The sequence below is a fragment of the Parasteatoda tepidariorum genome, chromosome 7 (assembly GCF_982258835.1).
Source record: "Parasteatoda tepidariorum strain Cologne lab strain chromosome 7, Ptep-v5.0, whole genome shotgun sequence".
Classification (NCBI taxonomy): domain Eukaryota; kingdom Metazoa; phylum Arthropoda; class Arachnida; order Araneae; family Theridiidae; genus Parasteatoda; species Parasteatoda tepidariorum.
The window spans coordinates 71,892,391-71,920,194 of NC_141761.1; the positions used below are offsets into that span (position 1 = coordinate 71,892,391).

Consider the following 27,804-nt stretch of genomic DNA (forward strand, 5'->3'; position numbering starts at 1 on the left):
AACCCAAGTAAACGATTTAAAATCATGAAAGCAAATAAATTTAAAACTTTGGGAGAAAATTCTTGAATTTAAATTAATGCATCATCAAATATGCCTTACTTCCCTTAAAAATATGGCTTTCAAGGGAAAATGTCCTTTTTGGATTCAGCAAGAACTAAATTATAAAGAAATGGGCACCCATAAACGTTGGTAACAACAACAGCTTATCTTCGATTGATATTTTTAATTTGTATGATTTCTGTTTGCTAGGATAGTAGTAAAGTTAATTTTTTATTCATGAATTCTAATCGCAATTTAATTTTTTGTTATACTGTAAAAAATAAGCTAAGTATAATCAAAGCAGGAAATATTCTGTACTTAGAAACGTGAAGAGAAATTTCAAATTACACTTGTATAATAAAACCTCTTTCTCTATGTTTCCAAAGAAATTTAACAAGTATTCATTTAATATCTATACATTTTTTTAAAATTTAGTTGCGTAATTCTTTTTTTTAATCTACTTATTTTCTATGCATTTAATTAATGCATGAATCCATAAATACAACAGTTGCGATTTTTTAAATATATAATACTGTTTTAAAGTCAACATACCTTCAAGAACATAGTTTTAACACCATTTGCTTTGTATTAATTGAAAGGACTCTGGTTGGTTACACTGCAACAAAACAAGTTTTAAATACTTAGTTACCAAATATTTAACTTTCATGTTGAAGCAAATCCTGAATTTCATTAGGGATTCAGAAGTAACAAATTAAAAACCCCAAATGGGCTGGACCTTTTTAAATAAAAATAAAAACAGTTTTTTCAAATTCTGGGACAGCCTACCTTTGTGGGCAAAGTTCTTGGTTAGTTTTCTACCAATAAATAAAATATTACCATTGGCCATATTATAATTAATCATCCATTGTATATTCATTACTTTTTGTGGCATTAGTTATTTGTCTAAATTAATAATAATTCACTTATCAATAAAATCTTCAAATTTATTTAAGTATTTTATAAATACTTGCAACACATCCTGGTATTTAAAAAAAAAATGTAAGTCTAGTTATAATGATTCAAATCAATAGGGGGGGGGGGAAATACTGATGCTTTCTGTTTCAGATTCATCAATGTTTTTAAAGATTACAGAATTTGTTGTTTTCATGAAATATTATTAAATAAGATATAAATAATTTTTGGGAAGTTTACTTTTATTTAGTTACAATAATATTGTTATAACTCAAATTTCTGTCTTAATTTTTGATGGATTTTATAACAAAAGTAATTCACATGCAATGTATTTATAATCTAAAAAATGCTTATAGTTTGTTTGTTTTTTAAGAATATTTTCCACCTAATTACTAGAATTCAAATAAAGTTATGTATTTTCTTCCTAAAGCCTTGTTTAAAATTTTAATTGATGTAAACAAACTAGGAGTTGATGTTTCAAAAAATTTGTAATAAGAGGTAGACAAGGTTTTTTTTTATTAATTATGTTAAATAAAAGTACACTTATATGACTATTTTGATCACCTTTTTCACCTTATTGTGATGAATTAAATTTTTACTTATCTATTTATGCATAAATTGTTTGTAGCTCAAGGATAATGAATTGATATTGTAGAGTTTGATAAATAATTGTTTCAGTAGGAGGGCTGATTGTGCTCCGGAAAAAATCCGGATTTTTCGCTAACCGTGATCCGAGTTTCCGGAGATCGAAGGTTCAGATGTTTCAAAAAATCATTGATCACAAAATTTTCCGGAAATCAAATTTTCAAAGGTGGAACTTAAAAACACAGTTTATTTTATTTGTTTGTAAGGGAGCCTCTTTATAAGCTGCTTATATTCAAGATTAATATTCAGTAAATAGTTATTATAATCATAAATTCAAGAAAGACATATTTGTAAATTTCAATTACTTCTCCAGGTCATCATAGGTATGTGTAAAATTTTAAATATATTTTAAGCAAACTAAGAAATATTGAGAAAAAGGAAAAAACCTTGTTTAAATCTTTTTCTAATTTTTAGATTTAAACTTCATTTCTTTTTTTTTTTACTCAATAAATTTTCTGGAATTTTGACTTGGGTAGTCAAGCTGAAATATATTATTTCTCTAAAATGTCTTTTTCGTAGCTTGTAGCATATATTCGATGTGTGAAAGAATTCAGCAATATTGAAGATGCAAAGTTTTCAATTAGACTTGGCTTTTTCAATCCCACTATTTCTACATGAGCTCCACAAGTATAATATCTAATCAATACTTTTCTATGAGTTGTTTCTTTTGTTCAGTTTAAATATTTCAAATTAGAGAATTTTTCCCCAGATATTCTTTATGACATTAGGGAATTTCTGTTCAAAAAACTTTTTTTCTATTGTTATTATAAAGCCTATGCCATTTTATTTAAATCAAATTTATTTCATTTGTTAAATTGCTTTCTTGTAATTTAAACTATAGAATGCAAGTATTTTTTTATTTATTTTTTTTTTACTTTTATTATGAAGAGTTTTTGTTATGACTCTAAATGGGACACTGGTGAAATATGAAAAATTGAATGCAAACTTCATGAGCCTAAAAATGTTACACTGAGTGTCCCTGAAGTTAGTTTAAAGCTAACAGTTGTGCTTCTACTCAAAGTGATAAAAATTCAGCCATGTATTTTTTTTTCTATTATTATGATTAATATTTTTTAAGGAAAGGAAATGATACATAATATATATATATATATATATATATATATATATATATATATATATATATATATATATATATATATATATATATATATATATATATATATATATGTTTTCTTTTTTCACCCAGATATATAATAAAAAAAAAGAGAAGTAAAAAGAAATGATAATAAACTGTCCTAAAAAATATTACATAAAATTAGTTTTACAAATTAAAATGTGATATAGAAATATTTAGAGATTTATCAATTGTTTAATCGAAGTTTGTCAAAATAAAACTGGAAAGTATATATATTTATTTTCATTTTTTTTATTCTTCTAAGATTCTTTAAATTCTGCAACCTCATGTTATAAAATAATAAGAACTTTATTTTATCATAATTCAAGTTAAATGCCTCAAAATAGGAAGGCAACAAAATAGAAATTTAGTTGCATTGGCCAAATTTCATCTAAAATGATCTTGTGGAATTTTAAGGATTTTCCATTTACCCTAAATTTTGCTTCTTATGTAATTATACTGATTCTTTTTACTTAATTTTAAAAAAATACTAATTTGGCAGAATAAAATATCCAGAGGATTTTTTTTATTGCTATAAATGCAAAGATATAGTTAATTTTTATATAAATTTCCTTTTAAAAGATATGTGTTTTTACCCCTACTTAAATCTTAGAAAGAAGAAAGCAAGCAAAATAAAAACATAATTTTTCAAAAATTTTTTAAAAATACTTCTGATTTCAGTTTTGATATTTCATTTTCAAAATATGTACCACTTTGATTGTTTGATAATTTTTGTCTAATATTTTTCTATCTATTTTATTGTTTGTAGTTATTATTTTGCATTGTGTTTTTCCAAAAAATGTATGCCTCGCATTAATTATTTCTGTTGCATTTTAGGGATTTATATTCAAACGAAGAAAAACTATGACAAATGGCTATCGAAATATTCCGATCGTAAATTCCAATGTTTAGATTGTTCTTATGCAGCTCTATCAAATGCAGACTTAAAGAAACATCTCTTAATTCACACTGGGGAAAGACCTCATGTTTGCTCTATTTGTGGTCAACGGTTTTCTATTAAAGGGAATTTGAAAAGACATATTGTTACACATTGGAGAGATAATTTATATTAACTGTTTTCGTTTAATTGTTTTAGTATTATTTGTATTTTATGTATATATTTCAAATTGTATATAATATACACATTTATTTATTTTTTTTTAAGTTTGATACATGTTATTAAAAAATTTTTTGCAAAATTTCTTAAATAATTTGAAATAAATGAGTTTGTTGAAGCTTTTACTTAAAGCAATAAGAGAAGGTTCAAGATTTTGTTATGGATTTCTTATTGTAATCCGTTTATGGAAATTTTATATGATGAAACTTCTATCATCTTTTAAAAGATGCTACAAAATTCAAACTTGGCTTTAAAAATAAAAGCTTTTTTAAACATCATCAATTTTTAGTATTTTATATTCATTTAGTATATCTTTTTAATTATTTGCTTTTATTTTGACAAAATCTTATTATAAAACTGAGATGTTTTTATTATACTAAAGATGCTTATTTGCATTCTAAAATGAATATATTTTTTTACTGTAATTACTATAAAGCAAAAATTCTATTAACTTTTGTTTGATATGGTTAACTAAGGCCCCATCATGATCACTTTGTTGACAAACCCATGTGATCAGTACTCTTTTCTTTTTTTTTTAGCAATAAACATATAATTTTACATTGAAATTTGTCGTTTAAATAAATAAAAGAGCTAAAAAAAAATTTGTATTAGCATAGATATAGTTTTTTATTCAATTAGTATAAAATTCCAACTTATTAAATTTTTCTTGTTTATTCATTACAACTTCAACTACAAATTTGGTTTACTAAATAAAACAAATAAATGTTAATTCGCAAAAAGATAATTTAGCAATTGTGTGAAAGGTTGATTCCTAATATTATTTCAAATTGATATTTTATGTTCACTATTGTAATTGAATGCGTTGATAATGGACTGTTTTGTTTAAAATTTGTTATAAAACTAAATTGAACTGATTAGAACCATCAAAAGATATAAAAAGTTTATAAGCTTAATGTTAGAAACATACATTTGTGTTTGTTCTTGAAATAAAATATTAGTCAGGATAGTTTTCAGAACTGTCTGACTATATTTATTACAACAGTCTCTCTTTTTATTCGTCATATTTTCGTTTCATATATTTGCTCTTTGTTGTGATTTACCAGTTTTTTATTGGGGCACATTGGAGGATTGATAAACCTCACTTGGATAATTTTTAACTTAAAAACATAATCGCTATGTGAAAATTAAAAATTGAAGCTAATTGTATTTCTCATTTATCTCAAAATATTCTTAAATAAATGTTAGCATTTTTGCAACTATTAAGTTCTTCTCCAAATATAAAAAAAATATATATATATATATATTTCTCACTTTGATTTTTTTAATTGTCTTTTTTATTAATTAATTCAAACTGCCAATTAGAAATAATGTCGAAATTTGTATTTCTTATAGGGGTTTCTGATCCAGAATACATAGATGTAGATGATGTAACAGTCATAGCTATTGGTCATGAAAAATCTGCTTCTGTTAAAGATCTAGGAACAACAGTTATGTATACACAAGAGTATTTTTGTTCAGAAATGAATTGTACTTTCAGTACACCATTCTATAAAAAGTACCAAAAACATCTTTCTTTGCATACTGTGAATCGTCCGTTCTCGTGTGCTATTTGTAATCGTTGCTTCAAACGTAAAGATGGCTTAAAGCAGCATATGGTTCTTCATTCTGGAGAAAAGCCATATAGTTGTCGTTATTGTCCAATGAAATTTGCACACAGGTGTTCTCGCATGAAGCACCAAATGACGCATTATGATCAGTAAATTTAAAATTCAGACAATTAATTTTAAAAATCATTATTGAACTATTTCATTTAAAAAAAGAAATATTTATTTAATATGTAATGAAATTTATTGAACATGATTATTTTATTTAATCTTTTTATAGTATGAAACCTATAGGAGAAAGTTTAAAAGAATTAGTTTTTGCTGTTATTAACTATGCTAATATTCAGTACATTTTATTTATATTCTTATAAAGTAAAAGGTATTGTTTTATTGAAATATTTTAGTTTTTCTGAAAGAATTCATTATTTTTAAAATTATTACATTTATACACTTTTTACTCTATTTAATGGAAAACTGGACTTGAAAGTTTTTTAAAATAGTTAATTCTGCACTTCACGAATTTTACCTAAATCAACTCTCTTTCCTATCATAAATAAATAAGAAAATCATTACAAAAATACCCTTTTACTTATTAAAGAATTAAGTGATAACAGCATAGCTAATTAAAAATCTTCTAATTTACAACTATGATTTTTTTTGTAATAGACTTTTTCATTTTTCACTCTAAAGAAATTGGCTGGAAATAATGGATGAACACATTTAATTTACGTGATGACAAAAATGCACAACATGCAAACAGACTTGCTAATAAACACAAAAGATAACAAAACATAAATAGATCTTTTAGCTTATTCTTTCACACAGAGGTAATTCTTCAAATTCAAGAAACATATAACCCACTAATTCTTATGTTATCCATTACTCTCAACAAAAGTGTTATGTTTCAATAATTTTAACTAGATCAAAACTCACTACTTTAAACAAATACTGAGCTAATTACAAAAATGTTCTTTTAGATTTAACTGGATCTAGAAATTATGGCTGTTGTTCATATTTGTGTTTAAATTTATGTACATTATGTGCTTAAAGTGGTAGATAATATTAAGCTACTGCACATGAACCTCATTAGCCCTGGAGACTGAAGTAATTGTACTCTTCAATAATTAGAAAAAATCTCCCCTAATCTTTACAACAAATAAAAAACAAGAATTTTGTGAGTCATCATCAATTTAAATTAAGCTAAGTTAAAAACATGTAAAACTTGAACAAGAAATCATTTTGCTGATACTTAGTAAATGGAAGATTTTTTTCATGTCTTGAATTTTGAGAACTAATGTAACTGTGTATTTTAGTTTTGTCTCCCTCATCTTGAACACTTATGGCACTTAAGCTATTGGGTAATTTTGAAATGTATATCTTAATGTATGAATTTATCTTTTTGTGTTCTTCCCTTTTTTCAGCTGCCTATTATTTCAAATAACTGCTAATTTTCTTATTACTTTATTTTATATTATTTTAATTTCATAGTTTATAACTAAAATTTAAAAAAAAATTTGTGCTTATTCACATTTGCTATAAAAATCTGCTAGCATCAAAATGTAGTGATCTTAGATTTAGAAGCTCTTTTTAACAATGCTTACTTTATAATGTTTCCAATATTTATCAAAGTATTACTTCTGAAATTATTAAATTTACAAAAGAAAATCAATTAATGGGAAATTGAACAAAGATAAAATGCAAAATCTTCTATTTTTAAGAAAAAATTATAGGTCAAATTATGCAATATAGGTAAATATATTAAGAGTATTAAAAACGTAATTTAAAATCATCTATTCTTTTTGGTCACTAGTGTTTTTCTATGTTTTTAATACTGTAAAATTAATTATAAACATTTGCTATAATCATGGGTGCAAGTCTTCCGTCCCCAGGACGGATTTCCGTCTTTCGAAGATGTCCGCGGACGGAAGTAAGACGGAAACTAGACTGACTCGAAAACGGAAATCGGAATTATTTTTTTTCTGTCCTTAAAAATATTTTTTAGGTCTACGTTATTGGTCTACTTTCTTATGTTCTGTTGTTATTTTTTCAAGAGACAGATGAATAAATATTTTTTGTACAGTATTTAAACTTGATGTATTATGGTAAAGCTTTCTTAGATAGTTTGCATATATTGAGGGGGTATTGTGTATATTAAGTATTTCAGTCAAACAATTTTCAGTCTTGGCCTTTTTTCCAACTTGCACTCATGGCTATAATTAAACAATTTCCTATATATACAGAAGTTAAAATTATTCTTATGGATATAGCTATTTAATTTTAACCCTTTAATGATTAACATGGGTTTTGAAAGTAAGGAAAAAAAGCATATTTTCTTTTTTTTAACATAGAAAAAAATTTGTAATCAAACTTTAAGCATATGCTCAACATTTTTCAATGTTCCAAGGCCTAATTTGCACTAATCAATTTCATCTAAAAACAATATTAAAAATTTTAATAAGATTGGTGCATAAGTTTTTGAAATATTCCATCTAGTAGAAGGATCATTACACCAGCTTTTAAGGAATTGAGCGCATTGTCCTGAAAAATTGTTTTAAGAAACAATTTTTATACTAGTTTTTGGTTATCAAGCCCAATAAGATGAGTTTCCAAAGGCTCTCTATCTCTTGCTGTTTTATTTCAATTGTCTTTAAATATTTTTATTGTATTATTTCTTTTAGATAAAAAAGGAATGAATATTTTTAAAACGCATCACTAATTCACTACTACATGAAAGTTTTACGTATAATATACAAAAACTATCCCTGTCAAGGACAATAATTTCCTCACTGTATAATTTGAGGTAAAACTGATTTTCTTACCATGAACTAAGTTCAGAGTTGACATTTTTAAAAATTGTAAAAATATGCATTTAATGTGTTTTTAATATTTCGATTGCATGTTATAATATGCATGAATTTTGCTCTCTTTTTTATCTGTATTTTCCTCTTAAAATACTCCTTCTTTCAAAAATTCTTTCTTTAATTCAAATTTTTTTAACATAAAATTTTAGCTTTTTATAAATTATAATTTTAATATAGTTTATTTACACTACAACCTTCATAAGTTCTTTAGAAGAGGCTATTTTATTTCCTACTGAGTAATTTTTTTTAAAACAATCTCTACTGTTCATTCATTTTTACTATTTATTAGCTTTTCATTTGTAATGTTAAAATATTTTTCTCCACAGGCTCAGTAAACACAGAAAAAGAAATTGAAAACCGGAAGTACATTGACAATATAGCATTAGGGAATTTTAGTAAGATACAGTTTGAATGCTTGCTTTGTCCTTATTCATCTGGGCATTACATTGAAATAAGGAAACATATTGCAATCCACAATCAATTAATTTGCAGTTCTTGTGGAAAGTCTTTTAGCAATAAAGAAACTTTAAAAACTCACATGATTTATCACACTGGCGATCAATCATTTGAATGTGATTTATGCCCATTGAAGTTCTCACATTGGTATTCTCATTATATTCATCGTAAGAATCATAAAGATATATGATAATTTAAATTTTAAAAAAATTCATGTTTTATTATCTGAGTTTTTTTAATCTGGAATAAATTTTCCTAAATACCATACAAAATATATTTATTATGCACAAATTATTATTTCAAAAATTTGCTGAAACGAACTTTTTCTTTTACTCACATAATTTTATTTCTATGGCACTTTTTTCTTCTGATTTAGTATTAAAATATTTTGTTACTGAATACTTGATATTTGTATTCCTCAAACTCTTTGTTTCATTAAACTTTTGTCTGTATCCTGCTTGTCATTTCTTTCATTTTAATCTTTGTAATCAAACCGATTATGTTACTTGATAATATGTGTCGTACTGTGCTGTCTTTGATAGACCAATCATTCTAATTTATTAACATTTGTTTGAAATATTTAATGTTTTTAATTTTCATTCTTTAACCTCTTAACGATCGGTTAATTTTCAAGAAAACGGTCATAAAAGTGCCTATTTTTTTTCTTTTGTATTTGCATTACATATTTGCTCAGTGCTGCAACTAGTTTAAAATTAACTAACTATCTACAATTACCTTAAAAAATATTCAGGTACTGCCATCAGGTGTGTAAAATGAGAAATAAAATGTTTTCCGGGCAAAAGAAATGAATTAGTTTTATTCTTATTGGCGAGTTACTACTGAAACCTCCAGCCCGTCAATATCACAGGAGCGAGAAATAGCGGGCAAAAACTCACCCCGTCATTTATCAGGAGCAAGAAGGAAAGGGTTAAAAAAGTGTTTTACTTTAACTCAAAATTTTTGTGGTTTTTCTAAAAGTACAAAGCTAGTAAACTTTTAGTGTAATTGCTAAAAGCACAGTAGAACGGCGCTCGTTGGATTGGAGGAAAACATCGTGAATAACAAAATGTCACTAAGATTTTTCATTTGAGTTAAGAAGAATCAGATCTTCATATTTAATAACTGGTCAGTCGTTATACCGTTCTTCTGTGGTTCTGCAGAATTTTTTTTTTTTACCTGATTTCCCTCATAAAGTTTAATTAAAAATTGCAAATATTTTGTAGGTTGGACTTAGGGACTAACTATCCGCTAAATGTACAAAAATGATTGCTGTGTCTTATATATTTTACCCTGTTTGTTGTTTCTGCATTTTGATGACTTGACTTGAATCAAATGATCTGTTTATCTATCTAAAATTATTCATTAAAATTTCCTACATTGAAATTTTATAAAGGATCATGTGCTTAACTATTTTTGAAGAGAAAACAAATCTTGTCTGATTAAGAATAGTTGTTTCAAAATTTGAATTTATTCTTTTAAATTGTACATTTAAAATAATTTTAAGCGTATTAACAATTCATTAATTAGAAGAAGTTTAAAATAGTGAGGTCTTTCACAAAATGATCTGTTTATTTCAACTTAAATATTTAGCTGTAATTGAAATTAGAACTTTTTAAATGTGTATAATCTAAAAGAGTGAAGAAAGCTCTTAATAATGGGTACTTTATAGAGGCAAAATTAGAACAAATGTGGTGAAGTCAGTAAAAAATGGGAATTCTTAGCATTAAAAAATGTAGCTATTCTTTAAAAAAAATTCTAACTTTTTTTCAATATTTATTTCACAATTTTTGTGGCAAATCTTAAATGCATACAGTATTAAATATATTTTGAGAAATTTGATGCAAGAATCGGATTCATTTAATCTTTATTTTGTAAATCTTTTAATTTTTGTAAAATTTCAAACTTGTTTTGATCAAATGCCAATCTAGAACATTTTCTAAAATTAGTGTTGTTTGAAAATAAATTACTAAGTTAAGAAACTTATTGACCACCTAAATGAATTCTATTCAAGTGATTTTTTTCAGTGTTTATGTTAAGAACATTAACTAAATCATTTATTGTGAAATTAAAAAGTTTTAGCCCTTAACAATCTGGAAATATTTAAAGTTCTCACAAAATGTAATTATAATTAAATTAATTGTAAATATGACAGTAATAAATTATTCACTTTTGCTGTCATATGTCTGACATTGGAAGTAGTGAGTAAAAGTGCCATGGTGTTATATGGCCTTCTTGATCTGTTAAGGGTTACCTATAAATGTAACTCCAAAGTCCCTACTTTTAACTAGAAATGGCCCTCTTTTTCCACTTTTTTTATTGGAGAAATCTAATCCTTGGAAGAAAATCTTCAATATCTTCTGCTTCATTAAATGATAGTGGCTGAAGATTCACAGTCCTCATAAGGACTTGATTCAATAATTTCAGCTATAGAAATTGGCACTGATTCACAATTCATCGGATCGCTATCACATTGCCATAAAGTCTGTATCAAGCTCTGCATTTTGTTCTGAAATGATGACAATATTCCCTTGGGTTTGAATTGATGTAAAACTACCACTTTTGAAACCATTAATGATGCAGTCTTTTATGTGTTGACATTATGTGAATATTTTGACATTATGTGAATATTTTGAGCTAACAGTTTGTGAAAGATGACTCAGGATATTCATTTAGGAAAATATTATTAGAAGACACTCTAAATACTGGAAATTTTTTGCATTATATATTTAGAAAATAAAAAGAGACCAAGCTGAAAATTGTTAAAAGAGGCTTGTTGTAGTTAAGCTGCTCAATGGGCTATTGGCGATGGTCTGGGAAACATCCCTGAGGATGATCCGAAGACATGCCATCACAATTTTGACCCCCTGCAGAGGGGATGGCACCCCCCCCCCTTTGGTAGCCCGACGACCTCCACGCGAAGTCGAGCAAAGAAGAGTTAAGAGAGGCAATCGTATTTTACTAGTGATGTTAAATCAGAGTTATACTACATTAAATTTAAAAAATTACTTTGCTGTTCATTTCTTACATGTATTCTTATTTTTAAAATGTTTTGAATTAAAATTTATTTCAGACATTTTTAAAGAAAATTTAATTTTGCTTTTAAAGATATAAGGGTAAACTCTTTTATACCATATCTTAGTACCATTGGTTTATTTGTGAAAAAAATTATATGCTTATAAATTAAGTTTTATTTTGTTACAAAGTATTGTTAAATCAATAAGGTCACTCTATATACTTCTTTATGAGTAGCTAAAAAACTAAAGAAGAAAATTAACATGCTATGATTTAAATGAATGGAATTGATTATAACTTGTGATTTTTTTATCTTTCATTCTACTCCAATATAATATTAGTTCTATAATATATGGAACACTTCTTTTTTGTTCCTAAGCCTAGTTTATTTTTCTAGGAGTTAATAAAATTTCTCAACGTGCAAAGACCAAGTCATTTGATTGTCAACTATGTTCTTATAAGTCACCTTACAGATGGTACCTCAAAAGACACTTACTGACGCATACTGGAGAACGTCCACATGCTTGCCATATGTGTAATCAAAGATTTGCTCTGAAAGAAAATCTTAAAAAGCACTATTTGGTGCATTTTAAAATTATGTGAAAAGTATGATGTTTGTTATGTATTGAGTGAAAATATGTAAAATAAACAACCGAGTAAGCTGTAATATTTTTGAGAAAAATACTGAGTTTGTCGCGGCTATTACTTAAAGTTTCCTATATCATCTTGGTCAAGGTATAAAACTTTTTTTCATGATGGTTAGAGCATCTAACTGTAATTTTAAAGAACCTTGGTTTTTTTCCCTGTCTGTGACCTGTGAGCATCTCTCAACCTTTGTTTAAAAACTTTTATTGCTTTAAAAGTTTTAAACAATTGTGTTTAACCTTCAAAATTTGTCATAATAAGAAAAATATAATTACGTATTATCATTTATTTAAAGTTACGTATTATCATTTATACAAAGTATGTTAAATGTGATCGTGAGCAAAAATTTGTTCGGTTTTGAAGCAGTGTAACTATTTTTCTGCATTATATAAAGCAATGTAAGATTTTGAATATAAAGTAAGCACATGCATCTGAGCTCTTACTTTTAATTTGAACAAGTATGAACAATAAATAAATTCATTCCTTGTTTTCCGCTGGTGATGATACTTGTTTTTTTTATTTGTAATGGTGCTTAACAAGATCACTGTTTCACCAAATAAAATACATATGTGAGAAATTGACATCTATGAACACACGCTATCTTCTGAGATATTACTAAAACTGCAAAAAGCATCAGAAGCTTACGAAGTGCATCAGGTGCTTACAAAGATAGATGATAGTACTTATTTATCCCAGAAAAATATATGTTTTATTTTTGCTTTTAATGGGCAACATATAATTTTCTAAGTTAATCTTGTTAGTGAATAGTTAATCATGAGTAATCTAAGAATCTTGTGATGTGAAGCAATTGTTTCATTGATAATAATTTCCGTTTTTTTTTTTTTTTTTTAAGTTATCTAAAATTATTTTATTTATCCTTTCTTGTTTCGATTAAATTATAATGTGTTTAATCTAAATTTACTTCTTATTAAAATTACTTTCTTTTTAGACTTAGTAAGCTTCATTTAAATGTTATTTTACTATAAATACTAGGATCACTAATTATATCTATGCAACTTAATACAAAAGAAATCTGAAATGTCTTAAAGAGTTAAATTTTTTTTAAAAGTCTTAAAAGAAGGCAAAGTTTGTAAAATAGTCAAAGGAAAGTCATGGAATACTTATGCTAGAAAAGGTGAAAATCATCAGAATAAAAAAGCAATTAGAGTAAGTAAAGAATACCTGTCAAGAAGAATAACATAATAAAAGATGATTTTATAGAACCGTGAACAGAGGGCTATTGAGTCGATGAAGAAATTGAACTACTTTTAAGTAGAAAAAATAATTAATAAAGAATTGAAAGATTGCAGATAACAACATATGTTTCATTTTATTTTTAAATACACGAATTTCATGCAGCCTAATTTTAATCTTTTTATTTCTTTATTAATGGGTATTTTTCTCATTTCAAATTTTTAATAATGTAAACTTTTCATTCCCCCTTTAAGTTTAAATTAAAAGTATCTACCTTTTATAATTTTTTCCATGTTTATTATAAATGGATGTGTATATATTTAATAATGTATATCAAACTGATACATAAATCATTCATGTTTGTATATATGTTTACTTATCTTTGATATTCTATTTTTTATAGTATTAACCAAGTTTCCTATGAATGTCTCTTTTCCTAAGTTAAATGCATTTATTTTTAACTAACTAACTTATGAATATCCTTTTACTGCAAAAGAAGTTTAACTGTGTAAAAAGATATCATGACCCATAAATTTCTTCTAATTTTATAAGTGCCCTAGCTTAAGTTATATTATTTGATCGTCAAAATTCAACTTAAAGCATGCTATGTAAAATATTTTCAAAAGGAAAAATTTGGCAATATTGCATTTTAACAAGATCTCATGGATGAAATATTTGTATAAAAAGCTTGAATAGGTCACGATAAGTGATTTACAGCAATGGTCATTATAAAAATGATTTATACCTCAGTAAATTTAAACCAATCAGACTTTTAATAGTTTGGCCAGCAATTTCTTAAAACGGAAACATAAAAACTGCTAAGCCGCAACCAAAAAGAGAAGAACAAAAATATATTAGATGAAATTTAGTTTCTTATAAATATTACTAGAACAAATTTTCTTCTGGGCACATAAAAAATTTTATCTTTTTTTTTTTTTTTTTTTTTTTTATTCGTTCCATTTAAGAGACATCTTCAGAGGGATTCTACTTATCCAGTGTTGAGCAATAAAGAATTATATGAATGCAATTACATTTATAAAACGAATATAGAATTGTAATTTGATTGAAATAGAACTCGATAAACATGAAGGCAAGACAGGACTTTATCAGGGGACATCCTGTATGCATTCATGTTGGAGCTTTTTTGTGAATAACTGTTTAACAAAACAGACGAAGAAGGAATTATATGAATGCATTTTCCTTATTTGTTAAGTTATTAATCAATGTTATAAAATATTTTTCGTTTTGTAAAGTATTTTATTTGAAAAAGTTTTTAAAAAAAATTTTTTTGCTTAACAACCATTAAATTTGATATCAAGACTCATTTGAGCAAATTTCATTGAATGAAATGAAACAGAAATGTCCCATAATATTAATTAGTTATCTTAATAAGGAAATTGCATTCAAGTACTTTTTTGTATTCAACATGGAGGAAATAGAATCATTTTCCTTTCTGGTGGAGTCCTTTAAATGTTAAAATTTTAGTAATAAATATAATGAGCTCTTTTGAAGTGGACTTGGTCTTAGATTCTACGTAGAAGAGAAGGGATACTTTTCTGAAACTCTCTAACAAGCTTTTTTTTTCTGAATATTTTTCGTTTTTATCATGGTATTATATGAAGTGAGAAAATTATTTTTATTTAACATCTTACTCAAATTGAAATTGTTTTCTTAATCTTGTTTTAATTGGTTTTGTGACATGATAAATCACTTCAAGAAAATAGAATTTATTTAATATTAAGAGTTGAAAACATTTCTGCTTAGAATTACTTTACAATTTTAAATTAAAGAAATTGTATATTTTTCAGGTTTCCAATCATACTTTTCAAGGAAATGTCCAGCTAAGCCTCTTCTACACTCTTGCCACTTTTGTTCTTATTCAACTTTTATTAAAACTAACTTAAAAAAACACGAATATATACATACTGGGGAAAGACCATTTGGATGTCATTATTGCACTCGTCGATTTTCTCAAAAAGAAAATCTAAAGAAGCACCTTTGTGTTCATTCAAAGTTGCTTTAAAGTAACTTTTGATTTACAGGGCTGATTGTGCTCCGGATTTTTTGCTAACTGTGATCCGGAAGTTTCCGGAGATCGAAGGTCCAGACGTTTAAAAAAATCATTGATCACAGAAGTTTCCGGAAAACAAATTTTCAAAGGTGGAACTTAAAACACAGTTTATTTTATTTGTTTGTAAGGGAGAGCCAGAGAGATACTTTATAAGCTTATATTCATAATTAATATTCATTTTTTATCAGTAAATAATTGTTATAATCATAAACTCAAGAAAGAAAGACATATTTGTAAATTTTAATTACTTCTCCAGGTCATCATTGGTATGTGTAAATGCTATAGGTATGTGTAAAATTTTAAATATATTTTAAGTAAACTAAGAAATATTGAGAAAAAGGAAAGAAACCTTGTTTAAATTTTTTTCAATTTAAACTTCTATTTTTTTTTTTTTGTAACTCAAGAAATTTTACGGAATTTGGACTTGGGCTCACAATCACCCCCGGATATATGTATTTTTAAAATAATTGTCAAAATACTTTTATTATTAAAGTAAAACAGAAGTTATTTACAAAAATGTTGTTCAGTTGTTACATTTTTTTTGTAGGAACACAAAATGGATCAATCATTTTCAAAAATTTTCAATTTGTATAAGGCTTCATTTGCATTTTTAAATTACTTTTTAGAGATTAAACAAGAGCATGCTATTAAACCAGTAAAAGTGAGTAGGGATTAGTGAAATGTTCATTTAAGTACAGGTAACTAATTATTTTTAGTTTCTATCCATTTTAAGAATCCACTTAGTACTAGAATGCCTGAAAAGTTAATACTTAAAAGCACTTGTTTTTATTATTAGATGATAACATGCTTCTTTTTAAGGTTCTTTATAATTATAAAATGAAGAGAAAAGTTAATGAACTTTGTAATTCACTTCATTGTATTAGTTATCTATTTGAATTAATTTTACTCTGAATATTTTTACCCCTAGAAAATGTATCCGTGTAAGCGCAACCTTGTCCGATAAGTGAGGATAATCCAGGTTCTGCTATGAAAAAAACTGATGATTCAGTAGTTAATGCACTGAACGGTAGGGGCTCGAAGCCCCCCCCCCTCCCAATTGATAGGTACCAGTTTGAAATAAAGACTGTTGTTGCACATTGTCAATTGCGAAGCTACCATAATGCGGTTAGTCTCAAAATTGTGGAGATTTAACTACCATGACCTGGCTGTTGCGGAAGACATTGTAAGAGGGCTTTAATTTTACTATAATGAAAGATAAAATGTGTAAAAAAAACTTTTTAAAAAAAAGGTACCAGTTAATGGATTTAAGAAAACCCTATTTCATTATATTTTATCTTTTTCACATTGCAATATTTATGTCATGTGCCACTTAAACATATGTTGAACTTTAACATTATTTTTGAACTTGTTATTAAGTTGGCCTGAGCATCTTTATAGTTGATTAAATTTTTCTGTTTCATAAATTTTATTTAATTTTCTAATAATTCATATGTTTATGTTGCTAAATAAGACCTTTGTTATGTCTTTAAATGTATTTTATTAATTATTTAAATAAATTATTCTTTTTTATTTGTTGAAAGCTAGCTTCAATTTATCAATTTTATTGTGTAATTATTAACATATGTCTTTAAGTTCCTTTTTCCATAATGATTTGATTTGTGTTGTATTTTAATGTTTTGTGTTGAAAAAGCAATGTTTTTACTCTTTCATAATTGCACTTAAAATAGATTCACCTATTTTTTTTAAATGTTACTGATGCTGAATGCTTAGTTTATTTTTAATTTTAAATCTAGTTTCCATTTAAAACTTCATTTAACTTCTTTTTTAAGTTTTATAATAAAAAAAATTGCAAAGGAATTTGAATTTTTTTCTGAATTTCCAGCAAGGACAAATAATTTTAACTAATTCCATGTATGTGGACTAGATATGTTCTGTTTTATCATAAGTTTTATTTTGAAACTAAAGTACTTTATTTGTTCAACTATTACAACAAGTAAGCACCGGGTTCTATTTATAAATCTAGATGTTCTATGCAAAAGACTGTTGGGTACACATTGTTTTTGACCTTGAACCTAACATACATTACCTTATTTCTGTAAAAAATACTTCTGATTGATTGATAACTTTTGAGAATTATGATGACGTTATGATTCATGCTTAAATTCAGAAACCTAAGAGATTTCTGAATTTAAGCATGTATTTAATTTATTGATTGTTAAATATTTGAAACAATTTTTAAGGGGAAAATTAAATATTTTCAAAATATTAGGAATGCAAGCCTTATGATAAATCAGGAACCAGATAATAGTCTTCTAGTAAAATTTCCATCAGCTAATTTTAAAATCAGTAATTTCTCCCTACTGAAAACTCTCGATGATTTATTGTTAAAAATTGAGCTATCGGTATGAAGATCTAGGGTCCGATCCTGAGTAGTGGCTTGAAACTAACCTAGCTTAAGAGCTATAGGTTTCAGCTTGTGTGGGAAGTAAAAGCACAATGCTTTATTTTTGAAACTCAAATGTGCTCTTAAATTAAAATGTTTTCAAAGGAACCAAGCTAAATAATATTTTACGTGTTCAAGCTCGTAATTGATATTTAATATTGGTTTGTTTATTTTTTAAAAGATGCCGATTGAATGCTTTCTGTTTTATTAAATATGGATAGATCTTAATTTATAGTTTTTAAACAAAGTTTAAATCTTTTATAAAACTTGTCATTTTATGTAAAGATTAAAAGATTTTCATTTAAAAGTCAAAAATGCTATGTATTTTATAGGTATGCATTCTTCTTTGACAAGGAAATCAAATGGAACTCCTGTGCTTCACCTATGTCGGTTTTGTTCATATGCTTCTTCAAAAAAATATAACTTAAAAAAACATGAGTACATACATACTGGAGAAAAACCATATGCTTGCCTTATATGTTTTCGTCATTTTTCTCAGAAAGAAAATCTGAAAAAGCATTTACTTGTGCATTCAAAATCAACATAAAAATTTCCATTCATTGTTATAGGTAGCACTAACTTTGATTAAATCATTTCTTTATAATGTCTGTTTATAATTATTACTCAAGGAAAATCACGTCACATTTTATATTAATTATTTCTTTATATGTACTTGCACATCATTTTTTAAATGTGAAAAATAAGTACTTACTTTGAACAAGAGTTTTATAAAATGCTTTCTAACATCTCATATTCTTAATTTTTTTATTTATTAAGCATTATATATTTTTTTTTAAATCCCAAATATTTAATTTTGTAATAGAATGAAAAATATTGTTTACTTGATATAGTGACTTACATCAAATTTCTTTTTTATATAATTTAAATGTATGGTTATAAAAATCTACGTTTTTCAAACGTCACTTTGCTTCTTTGTCCATTCTTTTATTACTTAAATTTTGGATACCAATTTCCTCAGTTTTTTGAAAATGCCTCGGAAGACTTATATTATTGTCATGATTGTAAATTTATGAAATAGTTTGCAATATTGAATTCTTAGGGATTTTCCACTCTTATATATCAGTTTCAATTCTTTTTCATTTTAATTCTGCAAAACGGCTTTTTCTAATCTATGTACTTTTCTCTGAATACTTTTATCTAATAATTTTGAATTTTCTTAAGCATTCAAAAAAATTTATCTGCCTACTAATATGGAAAAAACAAAAATGTTTGGGATGCAAAAAAACTAAAAAAATTATTTTAATTAAATCATTCAAGTGTTCTAACAATTTTAAATTTTACTATTAATACCTAATTATTACATTTATAATAATTATTTGTACTAAATACAATAGGTTTGCAAGAAAGATACCTGAAGTGTAACTAGTATTCTAAACAAATTAGATAATATGTAAAAAAAGATTTTGTCTAATTTAAAACAGTTATAAAGTTTTTTAAAGATACAACTTCTATTACAAATATATTACCAACTACTAAATTTCAAAAAACATCTAGCGCAGTTAAATAAAAAGTTGCTTAAATTGAAGTATATTTTTTGTTCAAATAATTTCATAATGAGATATATTAATATAAGCTTTCAAATTTTACACAGTGTACAAATTATAATTGTGAAGTACTTTTCTTTATGAAAAGTGCTCTTTACTGTATATTTGTTTTAGAGTAAAAACTTTCTTTTTTTTTTAAGTAAATATTATATATAATTTAAAGTTTTATAAAGCATTAACTTCTACTTGAAATATGATACAAATTATTACCTTTCAGAAAGCACTCTTAAATAGAAGGTTGTTAAATGTTGTATATTTTTTATTCAGGCAATTTTAATATGAAATATATTTGAACTAACTTCCAAAATTTGCTTATTAATATAGTCATAAAGTATATTTACTGCAAAAAGTGCTTTTAAACTATATAATGTTTTCGAAACAAACAAAAAAAATTATAGTTTGATGTTAAAAACAAACATAAAAAATAAAGAGGGATGATTTCACATGCATTTTCGTAATTATGTTCTTGTCTTCCATTTAAGAACAACCTTTGCTTTGGAAGGAAAACTATGAAGAAACTTTGTTACAAGTATTTTTCTGTATATGTATGTACTTAATTTGCTATTTTACTTTGCAGATAAAACAAAACTAATTGTCGCTTTAAAATTAGATAATATTTTTGCATTGATTAAATATTTAAAAATGATTTTTTTTAAAAAAATATATTGTTGGTTTGTGTAATATTGGACAGTGTTTGTTGTGTATTGAGTAGTGAATTAATAAATATAATTTTTATTAGATTTTTTTATTTAATTGACTAAATGTAACTTTTTAAAAAAGTTGCATATAGAAATTTCAGTTTGTTTTAAACATTTTTGATTTGTACAGTGAAACCTTTATTAGTTGACCATCTATGACAAATATTAGATGGTCCACTTATTGAGGTAAGCAACTTATTAAGAGGATTTATAATTATTTTGCCTGATTGATACTTGATTATTAACATCAGCTTAAGTAAGTGACCATTTTAACAGGTTCCATTGTATATTTTTAATTAATGTTTCACTATATTTATTTTCTTAATAACTTTATTCTTTATAAATAATAGTGAAGTTCCTTTTTACACCTCTGAATTGAGTTGACAATTCACTGCTTTCTAAATTTTAATTCTTTTTATTTTTTAAATAAATGAAACAGCATGCAAAGTTTGACAACAAAAAAAACTTTAATTTTGTTCAATACTTTTTAAATATTATTTTTCTTTTAATTTATTTAATTTAAAAAGTACTTTTATGTAAAAAGTTGTTTCTACCTACTCCTACTGTTAATTAAAAGTATTTCTTTAACTACATACAGGTTATGTTATGTCCCCTAAAGAACAGCCTAGTTCAATGTCAAGTGCTGACTGTACTACTCTAAAGATGCATTCCTGCTCTGTGTGTACTTATTCATCTTACTTAAAATCTAATTTAAAAAGGCATCAACTCACTCATACTGGAGAACGTCCTCACCATTGTGAAATATGTGGCAAAGCCTTCTCTTTAAAAGAAAATCTTAAGAAACATTATATTATACATACTAAATGTTGATATGCACTTTATTTTATTAAGAATCTTAAATCATAATTTTGGTTTTTGTTGTAAATGCTTTTAGTCTGTAATTTGAACTATATGTATTCTCAATATGACAAAGTTAAATTTGGATAATTGATTTTTTATTTATTTAGCTTTATTTTCAGTAAATTTTACTTTGTTAAATGTGTTTATTTTCCTTTTTTTCTTACATTTTTTAACAATATCAATTAAATATTATAATTCTAGTGTTGAAGTAGTTTTATTTTTTAGCATCTCTTTTTATTATCATGAATCATATTAATGACACCACTCATGTTGATTTTTGCTCTTATTCTTGAGTTGATATAAATAACTGGAATTTCTGTGAATGAATACTTGTGAAATTACTTATGACTGTAAAAATTTATTTTGCAGATTTACATAAAAATTAAATTTAAAGAAATATGCCAAGTTTTAGAAATGATATCTTTTTTTATAATTAATTTTATAAGTTATAATTAACTTCTTTAAAATCTTTTTAATTCCATTATTACTTTACTTTTCTAAATAAAAAAGTATGTATCCTTGATAATTTCCCAGTTTTGATCTTTTTGTTTTATAAAAATTATTTTTTGCAAGCAAAACTGAAATTGTAGCTTTTGAAATCCTAATTTTATCGCCACTGAGAGTAAATCCACACTTGAGACCAAATTAATTTTTTTAAGAAGGAGAGAAGATGCTATAAATCATTTAAAAAGAATTTTAAAAAATTGTCTTTACAAGCTTAATTTTCATTAATTTGCTTAGATATTGCTTAAATTAATTGCTTAGATTTGCTTAGATTAATTGCTAATTAGAGCCTTACGGGGTACATGTTAGATAAATACAAGTATAAAAAATAATTTTATCAACCTTTTGCAAATGTATACTTTTCAACATTCATTTGGTTCAGTTCTATGTGTACAATTTTGGATGGCCTAGTTATCTCATGGCAAGTAGGTTGTAGGTACAGCTGTTTAGCACTAGCCCTTCAATTTCTAACTCCCTCCCAAAATGAGTGGATTGTTTCATATCTTTTGCATGCTGGGAAAAATACGGTTTCCTATAACAAATTCAGCAGGTAGCATTTATGTTCAATTTCAGACTTTACAATATGATAATAAAACCTATTTTTTAAATAATAGAATGTGTTTGAAAGTATTTTAAAGCTTTAAGTTTGTTACACCATTGTTATATTAATTTTTATGTAAAAGTAGGATTTTTTTTTTTTTAGTCTGGAGAAAGTTATGACTTTTCCACAATACAGAGTAGATAAAGAATAAGTGTGAAGAGTACCAAGCAATGGGCCTGAAAATTAAAAAAAAAAGTCAGTATTGGGATCAGTGCAGGCGTGTGAATAGTAAGATAGTTTACTTAAAATAATGTTCTCAAGATTATTGAGCAAGTTTAAACTGTGCAATATCCTTGTGCCTTTAAAAAAAAGTTTAGGGAATATGATGCAAAAGAATTGAAGCAATATACTCTTATAGGGGGATAGCTTGTTGTTTTGTGATCTTTTAAATAGCTCATCTGGCATTGTAGCCATCTAATGAAGATTAGTAAAATAAAGTCATAAATTGATTCTTTTTATTGCTTTTTGTCATTCATAATACTCTTTTGGCAATACTCTTTTTAATACTCTTTCATACCCAGTTTCTTCCTTTATGTATGTATATTATATTTTTTGTAACTTATTGTTTGCTTTTAATATTTTTATTTCAAGGTCTTGCAATTATGGGTAACCAAAGTTTAATAATGACTAATTTGTGCAATAATTTTATTAATTTGGAAATTTACATTTATCTGTTGAGCCATGACGATGCAATAGTTATGGAATTAGTGGTGTTGTGAAGGACCATAGTTCTGTTCATGTCAGCAGCTTGAAACCTACCCAGCTTCAAATTCATAGATATTAGTTTGTCAAGGAAGTAAAGACAGCCAATATACTTTTGCTAATCTCACTGCATCCCCTTAATGCTGTTGTACTCAAAATTGTAGAGCCTTAATTTCCATGACCAATTTGGTCGACAAACTAGCTCTTGCAAGAGATGCTTTCTTAGTCTCACGCTTATATATTTCGTAACTATACTCTTCATAATTTCCTCACAATTTCAATCATAGCTAAGCTAAAATAATTATTTATTTCTTGTAAGTGATAAAAACTTTTCAAAATAAGAAGTCATGGCTGTTTTTATGTTTCATTTGCTTGATTGAAAAAAAAAGAAATTCTTAATGGTTAATTATGTATTTTTCACTCAAATACTATTTGTACACTTTTTTTTTTAGGTTTTGTCCCTGATTCTTTCCTGATTGAAAAGTTTTGCCAGGAAATAAAAGCAAGCACATCAACTAGCATCCACAAATGTTATCTTTGTTCCTATACAACAGCAAATAAAGGCCACTTAAAAAGGCATCAACTTACCCATACTGGAGAAAAGCCTCATAGTTGTGAAATATGTGGCAAAACATTTGCTTTAAAAGAAAATCTCAAAAAACATTACTTAACACATATCAAATGTTAATATACAGTATGTCTTTTTAAAAACTTAATTCATCATTCTGATTTTCGTTATTAATAGCTTTGTGTCTGTACATTGATAGCAAAAATTTATATAATAATTATACATATTCTTTTAATATAATTTTCTCTTGTTTTTATACTCTCCTTTCTTCTTTTTGTACTTTTTTCTACTATCAATAAAAATTTAATTAAAAATTCATTAATCTGTTGAAATATTAGTATGTTTTTCGAAAATGCCACTATTGTTACAAATCATAATTATCAAAAATTCACTCGCTTTTACTTTTGCTCATAGTTTCATGTAACTTACTGGAAAGTGCTTGAATTTGCTCATACTGGTAAAATAACTAACGACTGTCAATATTTCCTTTGCATATTTGCACAAAAATCAAATTCAAAGTAATATTATGAGTTTATTTGAAATACCTTTTTGATAAATTATTAATCTTTTATTAGAAGTTCTGATTAGTTCCCTTTAAGTATCGTTAATTAATTTATTAGCTTCAATATTCTATTCTAATCAAATATTTTTTTCAAAAAATCCAGTAACAGCTTATAAAATCATTGTACTACAACTACCTGGAGTAAATAATAATCAACATTAGTAAATAAAATAATTTTTAAAGAATGATACTATTTTGAAGAAGTTTTATAATGATTCTAATTGGTACTTACACCAAAAATACCAGGAATATTTAGCTGAATAAATAGACGTTTTTACCAATTTTTTGCTTAAATTCTTTTTCCAGCACTGTATCAGATAAATAAGAAAAATATTCTTACATTTTAGTTACATTGTTAATTTTATTTTATAAAAATACTTGATAGTACATTTTTTTTTTGTCTTTCGAAAAAAAATGTTTAGATATACAAGCACTGGTCTAAAATAATGAGTAATATCGACAATGCAGGTTATTAGTCATTACACATAATAATGTATAAAATATGTTTTGCTCAAGTTGAACTCACATTTATAGTAGTATAATATAGTATATTTTTATTAAGGATTTTTTTTTTATTATTTTTTCTTTTATATTGTATATTATACGCTTATTTATTACCTGAATGTCTTTTTTTATGTAATTACAATAAATAATGCATTCCAATGTTTTGAAAACAATTCTAGCCATCTACTTTTTTATGGTTCTTTCTTTTGTGTTTTTAAAATTGTAAGAATTAAATTTTTTAAAAATAGTTTTAACAATCAGATTTTATTAATGAAATATGTTAGTAAGTTTTGAGCAAGACCTGGAATTATTGATTTCTTGTGATAAAAAAAAAGTTGAAGATGTACAAGTGTTTTATATTTATATTATTATATGCTCTTAATGGTCTGAAGACTTGTTTTAATCTCTTTATGTGCATTCTTCTTCAGGACTAAAAGCTGCAATGAATAATGCTCGAAAAAAGAAGTATGGCATTGTTATACATTCATGTTCCCTCTGCTCATATGTAACACCTTATAATTCATCTTTAAAGAGACACCAACTCATCCACACTGGAGAACGACCTCATTCTTGCGAAATATGTGGTCAAAAGTTTGCCCTAAAGGAAAATCTAAAGAAACACTATATTGTACATTTGAAGAGTTAATCCTGTATTACGAATCGAAATTAGTTGATATGTCTCAAATTCAATCTTTTTAAAAGCGTAAAAATTCATTACAACCTACCTATCTGAATATCTAACTAGATTACACTTACATGAGCAATTCTGTACTACTACATGTCTTTTAACGAATTTATTTTATTCCTGTTATTCTGTTATCACATATAAAATAATACAATTTGAGAATAAAAATGCATGTATTTCTACTTAGTGGATAAGTGTAATATTTTTTCTCTTAAAATATTTGACTATTATGAAATTAAGATTTTATTATAAAAGGTTTTATGTATCATTAAATTTTATTTTTAAAAATGTACTGCCCTTAATACATATTTTTAGAATATTTGTCAACAAAAAAAACTATCCACAAATTAATATTTAGGTAAAAAAATAAATAAACCAAAAGGCTATCAAAATCTGTAAAGCAGGATAAAAGTTAACAACTAGTTTGAGTGATTGAAAATATTGATTGGAGTTGAAAGGCAACCTAGAAACATCTCCAAATTTTATCTGGCAATCAAACAGGTTTTGATTTTTTTTTCAATCTCATCTTCCATTATTTGGATTCTTTACATGTTGGTAGTGTTTTTAATTTTTCCTCACTTTAAAATAAATTTGCTGCCTCTGTGCCAGATAAGCTTCATATCTAAATATAGTGGTCATTTAAGTGGTTTAATGCGATAACGTCTTAGATAAATATTTATCAAAAATATTATCAACTCTGTGAAGAATGGCCTTAACTTTTATCTATGAGAATTGTCTGACTTTCAAGAACTAGACAAAAAATTGCTTTTATCAAATTAATATGTCATTAGTTCAAAAATGTCTATTGCTGTTTTTTTATGAAAGTTAAATGTTTGGTTTTCAATATTTTGAATTATTTTAATTTCTTGTTTTAGCTTTAAAGCATAGAAATATTCATTGTTAACTCTTTTTTTATAAATCAATATATTTGATGTTCCAGACAGCTGAGAATTTATGTTTCAATGGAAAAAAAAAATTTATTTAAATATGTCATTAAGTAGACATGTTGTAATAATGTTGGCAACACAGTAAACAAAAAAGACAATTTTAGCTTTAAAAAAAATCATAAAATGAGTTATTAAAACAGTTTTTTTATCTAACTTCAGTTAATATCTGTGTCATTTTTAAGGGTATTAATAGTTTAGATTTAAATATCTATAATTATTGCATTTTCACTTAATAACATTAAAATAATGCTATTAACTTCAAACTGCTGATGTATAATAATATCCTCACAGTTTTATGGAAAAATGACTATATCTGACTATTATATAATTTCCCATTATGAAGTTTTTTTTTTCTTCAGCTTATGGAACACATTTATTAATTCATTACATTACAAAATTATAACTAGAAACAAGCTAACAAAAAAAATGAACGAGGCTCTTTTGGATATCTCTAGGTCCATGTCAGTGACTACAGAAATGAATTTATGTATTAAAATAAAATAAATCAAACATGATTGATAGTTTTACTTTTGTAAATTTAATTATTTAAGTCTTTATTACTGTTATTATCTCTTGTAACTGAATGTTTTCATAATACAGGCCAAGTGGCAAAACAAGGCAGAATCCTAACTGGTGGCTTCAATAACTACTACTACAAAGGGCTAAAATGGCAGGTCATTCTGAACCTACTATACTCTTTGTAATTAGAATATACATCTTAAGGTTATGCAACTTTCCACTCTCTACAATTTTATTTGCTCGATTACCACTCTTCAATCAGTTCTCTCACCTGTATGTTCCCTCTTCTTACTGAAACAGAACAAGATTGTTTCCGTGGTAACAATCAGAAGAAAAGTGTAGAGAGTAGGAAAATTGTGCAACCTTGAGACACCTATTTTATTTACAAGGAGTATTGACATATTCTTTGTTACATCATAGTTAACATTCTTTGTTATTTCAAATACTTTTTGTTTGCATTTTTTATTACTATAATTTGAAATATTGCAACAAAGATATTGATCTCTCTATTGCAATAAATGTAATTTATCTCTTATCTCTTTCCCCTAGATATCAATACTTTTCTTTCGCAAGGGACAGTGCTTACTCTTACTCCATCTAATTCTGATCGCCTTACAGGGAGACATTTTCCCAGGTACATTTTACAAACGAAAAGAAAAATCAACCCAACCAGGAGGTGTTATGTGTGTTCCAGACTAATTAGAAATGATGGTAAAAAGATGCGCCGGGAATCGAGATATGAGTGTCGTGACTGCAATGTGGGGTTGTGTATTGTACCATGTTTTGAAATATATCATACTGAAGGAAATCTATAATCTCCAAGAGCATTTGTTTGAATTTTTTACTCTTATTTTTATTTAAATATGAAACATTTCATTTGTAAACATGGACAGAGCAAAGATTTAGTTATGAAGTGTTTAGTTGTCGTATCTCAAGCATTAAAATTAGTATTTTATATGTGTTTTTAGTTGTTTCCTATTACCCTGAATTATTTATGATTTTGCAATTAATAAATCATTCAAACTAATTGAA

The 27,804-nt window shown here is 25.9% G+C and overlaps 2 protein-coding genes across 4 annotated transcripts; both read left to right on the forward strand.

Moving 5' to 3' along the window:
- On the forward strand, positions 1 to 27,804 carry LOC122272432 (zinc finger protein ZIPIC). 3 transcript variants are annotated; one of them, XR_015435577.1, is made up of 5 exons: positions 1 to 436; positions 5,202 to 6,771; positions 8,601 to 8,897; positions 12,140 to 18,625; positions 20,918 to 27,804. XR_015435577.1 is itself a non-coding variant. In XM_087168054.1 (5 exons), exons 2-4 carry the CDS (start codon positions 6,753 to 6,755, stop codon positions 12,343 to 12,345), a joined length of 522 nt encoding a protein of 173 aa, XP_087024180.1. In that variant the 5' UTR covers positions 1 to 436; positions 5,202 to 6,752; the 3' UTR covers positions 12,346 to 12,348; positions 15,390 to 27,804. The 3 variants fall into 3 exon arrangements, 2 of the variants coding, with proteins under 2 accessions (XP_087024180.1, XP_042912087.2); XM_087168054.1 differs by having other exon boundaries at positions 12,140 to 12,348; positions 15,390 to 27,804; XM_043056153.3 differs by having other exon boundaries at positions 12,140 to 27,804.
- On the forward strand, positions 20,926 to 25,267 carry LOC147807246 (zinc finger X-chromosomal protein-like). The gene is made up of 3 exons (XM_087168841.1): positions 20,926 to 21,088; positions 23,440 to 23,613; positions 25,050 to 25,267. Exons 1-3 carry the CDS (start codon positions 20,926 to 20,928, stop codon positions 25,265 to 25,267), a joined length of 555 nt encoding a protein of 184 aa, XP_087024967.1.

What these genes read in the sequence shown, in the direction of transcription:
- LOC122272432 (XM_043056153.3), top strand. An exon ending in GTATTCTCATTATATTCATC is followed by an intron (nt 8,898 to 12,139) that starts GTAAGAATCATA and finishes TTATTTTTCTAG; the next exon opens with GAGTTAATAAAATTTCTCAA.
- LOC147807246 (XM_087168841.1), top strand. Translation starts at nt 20,926, where the DNA reads ATGTCCCCTAAAGAACAGCCTAGTTCAATGTCAAGTGCTGACTGTACT. An exon ending in TCACCATTGTGAAATATGTG is followed by an intron (nt 21,089 to 23,439) that starts GCAAAGCCTTCT and finishes TTTTTTTTTTAG; the next exon opens with GTTTTGTCCCTGATTCTTTC. An exon ending in TCATAGTTGTGAAATATGTG is followed by an intron (nt 23,614 to 25,049) that starts GCAAAACATTTG and finishes ATTCTTCTTCAG; the next exon opens with GACTAAAAGCTGCAATGAAT.